This window comes from Macadamia integrifolia, chromosome 4 (genome assembly GCF_013358625.1).
Source record: "Macadamia integrifolia cultivar HAES 741 chromosome 4, SCU_Mint_v3, whole genome shotgun sequence".
Lineage (NCBI taxonomy): Eukaryota > Viridiplantae > Streptophyta > Magnoliopsida > Proteales > Proteaceae > Macadamia > Macadamia integrifolia.
This window is the reverse complement of record NC_056560.1, coordinates 17,954,426-17,960,425: the sequence shown is the minus strand read 5'-3', so window position 1 is coordinate 17,960,425 and position 6,000 is coordinate 17,954,426. Positions and strand designations below refer to the sequence as shown.

Below are 6,000 nucleotides of genomic sequence, written 5' to 3'. Positions count from 1 at the left end.
TTCTTAAATAGATACGAATACGAATCAAATACAGAATTATAACCATCCATTTACATCCATAAAGACTAAGGATGTGAATTTGAATCCAAAATTGTTTACCAAAACTAAATGAGCTGTTTAAATTAAATAATCGATCATTAAACCATTTAATAAATAGTATAGTTTTGGATTTAAAATAAAATTCGTTTGATAAATGATTCGATTTTGATTTTAACATTTAAACCGTCGGTAAATCATTTATGTAAACTATTAAACCGATAAATCGATTAACATGGACATATTAAGTTTTGGTCATTCAATGTTAAGTTTATACATATTTCAATAATAAAAAAAATTAAATTTACGTTAAGCAGCTATTCAATTCAATGTTAAAATTTATATCCATGTCACTAAAATTTTAAAAGTAAAAAAATTCATTTGGATAAAAAACTAGAAAACATAAGAAAATCATTTAAAACCGTTTATAAATAGTTGATTAAATGATCGATTTTGATTTTATTTAAAAAAATTTGCACCGAACTAAATCAAATCAAACCAAACCATTTATAACCGGAACCGACCGATTAAGACCGTTACTTAAGACACAACACCTTTGAACGAGTTTCGCCATTGTCCGATTCTCCAAGAATCGTAACTCAGTTAAATTGTTGAAATACAACTTTTTAATAAATTTCCGACTCTACCCTTGTGACACGTGTCCGTTAATTTTTCCTCGATGCAATACATTACGACCACGAAGAAAAATAAAAGTAATAGAAGAAGAAGCAAAAGTAACATCTCGAGACGGCGAAATAAATAGAAATTACTTATAAGTTTCCCATTTGGTAATAAATAAATAATTTATTTTTCTTTGTCTATTCTTTTTTTGTTTTCACTTTCTTTGGTTCTGAGCCCGTCGGAGTCGTCTGACGAAGGACGACAGAAGGTAAGAGCGTCTAGGTTCTCTTCATGTATCCAAGTGGGTCCCTCTATAGTGGGTCCCACAGCATTAAGAACAATGCCTTCTCGGTTTTCCAGTTTCCACTCTCGTAATCTTGTTTGCTCTTCTGCACTTTCCTTCCCTTCTCCTCTCTTCTCTTCCCTTCTGCGGCAATGCTCAGAAAAGATCTTTCTCTTCCCTTTTGAAGCCTCTCTCAAGTCTTCTCGACCTTCGAGTAAAAATTTGAAAAACCAAAACCAGTAAGGGAGAATCAGATTTTTTTTTTTTTAATTTACTTTTCTTTCTTGAAGTCCAACACAAAGTCACAAACCCAGCAGCCGAAACCGAAATCGAAATCGAAAGTGCTTTTCTGGTTTTCCCAACCTTCTCTGTACAGGGGCTTCAGCGGCTTTTGCGGCGGGAGATGGCTGGTTTCCTGTTCTGAATACGGGGTTTCCTTGGTGGGTTCATCGAGACTGGTTTTCTGGAAGGAGGGTTTTTTTTTTTTTTCTCCTTCCCTTTTGGTGGAATAGGGAGGAGGAAGGGGAAGGAGGCGTGGCTTGTTTAAGAATGGGAAGGAGGTGGTTGGGGGTGGGTGTATTCTGAAACTGAAAGGTTTGAAGATTAGAAGGATAAAAGGGGAGGTTGTGGCGGTGGGATTATGAAGCCGTCAAATTAGGGAGTGGTGGAATTTGGAAACCTGAAGTCTGAAGGTGGGCTGGTCGAGTTATGGAAAGACTAAGGAGGATGAGATCTGAACGTGGGTTTTCTTGTTTTTCCTAAGGAGGATAGGTACTGCTTCTACTTGCTCCGCATTTCTGGTTTTGGTTTTTTAAAAGGTCTTGGATTTGCAATTCTATAAACCTTCGTTTTTTTTTTTTTTTTTCTTAATTCCATTTTTGTTGTTATGACTTGTGAGTTGTTAGTGGAGGAGATTTTCTATTTTTTTCAAGACACGAATGCATTTGTGAGAAAAACGGGAAAAGGAAAAGACAAATTTTTTTTTTTTTTTTATTTTTTTTTAGGGAGAGAGGGGAAGAATTAGGAGGGGGGGGGGGGGTTGGGAGCGAGGAGATCCTCAAAATAGTTTGGAAGATGGAAATATTTTTAGTAGGGAGTGGGATTAAGAACTAGGAAATCGTCAAAATATGAAATTTATCGAATTTTATTTTTGGGCTATCAAGGTTTTGGATCTTATTTCTTAAAATCTGAGATGTGGGGTTCTTTGCATTCTAATAACTTTTCAGTTTTATTTGTGGCATTTTTGGAACAGGGAATGGATCTGGGACCGTGGTTCTAAGCATCTAGCCTTTTTATCTCGTTTCCAGTCTTGAAAGATCAGACTTTCTTCATTAATGGATTGAAGCAGCAGCCTCAGATGCAATGTTAAAGGCGGTAGCTCGTTGGCTGTTGATTTCTTCTTTCCTTCTCTCTGTTTCCGCCATTGACAATGGATATGGCCGCTGTAACTGCGACGAAGAAGGCTTCTGGAGCGTGGAGAACATCCTAGAATGCCAGAGAGTGAGTGATTTCCTGATCGCGGTAGCCTACTTCTCCATCCCCATTGAGCTCCTTTACTTCGTTAGCTGCTCCAACTTTCCCTTCAAATGGGTCCTCTTTCAGTTCATCGCCTTCATTGTCCTTTGTGGGCTGACCCATTTGCTAAATGGCTGGACTTATGCTCCACACTCATTCCAGCTGATGCTGGCCCTCACCATAGCCAAATTCCTTACTGCAGTGGTCTCGTGTGCCACTGCCATAACTCTTATTACCCTTATCCCTCTGCTCCTTAAAGTAAAGGTCAGAGAGCTTTTCTTAAAGAAGAAGGCTTGGGAGCTCGACAGAGAGGTTGGAATGATGAAGAAGCAGAAGGAAGCAAGTTGGCATGTCCGAATGCTGACTCAGGAGATTAGGAAGTCACTTGATAGGCATACGATATTGTACACCACTCTGGTTGAGCTTTCTAAGACTTTGGACCTGCAGAACTGTGCAGTATGGATGCCCAATGAGAACAAAACCGAAATGTACCTCACTCATGAGTTGAAGGGATCTTCCAATACCTACTGTAACTCCATACCAGTCAGTGATCCGGACATCCAAAAGGTCAAGGAGAGTAAGGGAGTAAAGATCCTTGGGGCTGACTCGGCCCTTGGGATCGCAAGCAGTGGTGATTCTGGCGAGCCAGGGGCAGTTGCAGCAATACGGATGCCAATGCTGAGGGTATCGAACTTCAAAGGGGGTACACCTGAGCTAATTCAGCAATGTTATGCAGTACTGGTTTTGGTTCTTCCAAATACACCAGCTAGAGTTTGGAGTTTCCATGAACTGGAGATAGTTGAGGTGGTTGCTGATCAGGTAGCTGTTGCACTCTCCCATGCTGCCGTTTTAGAAGAATCTCAACTTATGAGAGAGAAATTAGTGGAGCAAAACCGAGCATTGCAACTGGCTAGGAAGAACGCGATGATGGCGAGTCAAGCAAGGAACTCATTCCAGAAGGTGATGAGCCATGGCATGAGGAGGCCAATGCACTCAATCTTGGGCTTACTTTCTATGATTCAGCATGATAATATGAGCAGTGAACAGCAAATCATTGTTGAAGCAATGATAAAGACCAGCAGTGTTCTCTCGACTTTGATAAATGATGTTGTGGAGATCTCAAACACAGACAGGGGAAGGTTTCCATTAGAAATGAGATCTTTTCGGTTACATCCTATGGTGAAGGAAGCAGCTTGCCTTGCTAAGTGTCTCTGTGTTTGTAAAGGTCTTGATTGCCGCATTGAGGTTGAGAACTCGGTGCCTGACTGGGTCCTGGGTGATGATAGAAGAATCTTTCAGGTGCTTCTTCATATGTTTGGGAGTCTTTTGGATGGGTGTCATGGAGGATCTATAACCTTCCGGGTCCTTTCAGAGGTTGGAAATGGGGGAAGTAATGAGAAACAGTGGGCTATTTGGAGACCGAATTCATCAGATGATTATGCTTTCATAAAGTTTGAAATTGGGATTGACAATGGTTGTTCTCAACCAGAAGGCTCAGTTTCAGTGATGCAGCTTGCAAGTAGGAGACACAACAGTGAAGGTATTGAAGGACGCCTTAGTTTCAGCATGTGCAAAAAACTTGTCCAGGTAAGAATTCTTTTTACTTTTAGTAACAATCTACTTTTTTTTTTCTCTTTGCACCTGCGGTTGCAAAAGTTGTTTTAGAAAGTTAGGAAGGAATGTTCTTAATAAGTCAGATGAATAAATTTTGTGATTACATCATTTGCGAAGCCAATAACCATTTTTCTTCCTCTAAAACTTGCCTAAAGATTTATTATAATAATGGTTCGTATAGTCATCTCTGTGATTTGGATTATGAATTGATCAAGTTTGGGGGCCCACTTCTTTTAATGCATTGTAAATAAAATTTGTTTGTTTGAAACTAGTAAGTAGCCTGGAATTAGACTTGCAGAAAAATGGAGGTGTGCTGCTTCTGTGATCCAGGGAACAGCATTATCTGTATTTGCTAAAATGTGGTGACATGTTTTTGACTTCCCAAGTCGTATATTCCTAGAACCACCCCACCCCCCCAAAATAAAAAAAACTAAAAAAATCCAAAATCATATCCAGAGGAGGTACTTGGCTAATAAATTATCTTAATATCTTCATTCTTATCGGATTTAGATATGTTGCGATGATTATCATTTGGCCTATGGAAGGAATATTATGGAGCCAATACATCTGGATTCTTTGGTAAAACTGTCTTTGCTCTTTCTAAAAGTATTGTTTGTCCATTTGGTTGCAACTGGCCACCCGTAAGGATTACTCCTGTTTCTGCATTTTTTTTCAAGGAACAGAATTCCTTGGTTATTCAAAGTTTTTACTGGAAAGCAAGCTGTTAAATCATTCTTAATCATCGATAGAGTGTATACCTAAAGCAGCCGATCCAACTTAAACTCATTGAAGCTTAATCTCAGCTACTTTGTGAAGATAAATGTGATATATTTCCTAGTTATGCATTTGAATCTATACTTTCTAACACTTTTTTGTGAGTGCAGCAGTGAATAGCAAAATTTTCTTATGTTGAAAACTAACCTCCACCTCCACCTCCTTTTTCTTTTCTGTTTAGAATATTAATGAAGAACCTGTGGTTCCTGAGCCATAACCCAACAATTCATTTCAGTTTAAATTTTATTATTTGTTTCACTTAACCTTTGTAATTAATATGCAGATGATGCAAGGCAACATCTGGGTTCTTCCAAACACTCAAGGTCTTGCACAAACCATGACACTCATCCTTAAGTTCCAGCGACAAAATCCAATTGGGAGGGGAATGTTTGAATCACAAGGATCCTCAGAGCACATGTTTTCAGATTTCAGAGGTCTTCAAGTTTTATTGGCTGATGATGATGATGTCAATAGGGCTGTGACTAAGAAGCTTCTTGAGAAGATTGGTTGCCGTGTGTCCGCTGTATCATCAGGGTTTGAATGCCTCAGTGCTCTCGGTCCCGCTGGGACTAGATTTCAAATTGTTATTTTGGACCTCCACATGCCTGAGATGGATGGTTTTGATGTTGCGATGAGGATCCGAAAGTTTCGAAGCCGGAGTTGGCCATTGATTGTAGCATTGACTGCTAGTGCTGACGAAGGTTTATGGGAAAGATGCTTGCAAGTTGGGATGAATGGTGTCATTCGAAAACCAGTTATGCTTCAAGGATTTGCAGATGAGCTTCGGAGAGTCCTGCAACAGGCAAGTAAAGGTGTGTGAAGAAGTTGGAAGTTAAAATATTCTCATCAAGCATCAAGCATCAAGCATCAAGCATCAAGCAGTCAGTATTCTTACCAACCTTGTGGGGGTCTTTTACCAAATAAACATAAACCATGATCAGCTTCAGTTCCCTAGAGATTCAGGATGAATAGGGATGTTATACACACAAGGTTCATACTCAAATTGTATACAAAAAATTAGGTCTTTTGCTTTGCCCCACAAGTCTCTCATATTGAGTTTCAAAATAAACTTACAAGGGCAAATCAAACGTTTCTCACAGTTGAATGAAAATTATTGATATACCCATCCATTTAAAAGTGCAACTGTGCTGTATAAA

The 6,000-nt window shown here is 39.1% G+C and overlaps 1 protein-coding gene across 1 annotated transcript; it reads left to right on the top strand.

Moving 5' to 3' along the window:
* The first annotated feature begins 1,019 nt into the window (after nucleotides 1-1,019).
* On the top strand, nucleotides 1,020-5,986 carry LOC122077347 (protein EIN4-like). Its single transcript, XM_042643268.1, has 3 exons — nucleotides 1,020-1,711; nucleotides 2,193-4,042; nucleotides 5,127-5,986. The coding sequence occupies exons 2-3, from the start codon at nucleotides 2,303-2,305 to the stop codon at nucleotides 5,661-5,663; spliced, it is 2,277 nt and encodes a 758-aa protein (XP_042499202.1). The 5' UTR covers nucleotides 1,020-1,711; nucleotides 2,193-2,302; the 3' UTR covers nucleotides 5,664-5,986.
* Nucleotides 5,987-6,000: the final 14 nt, after the last annotated feature.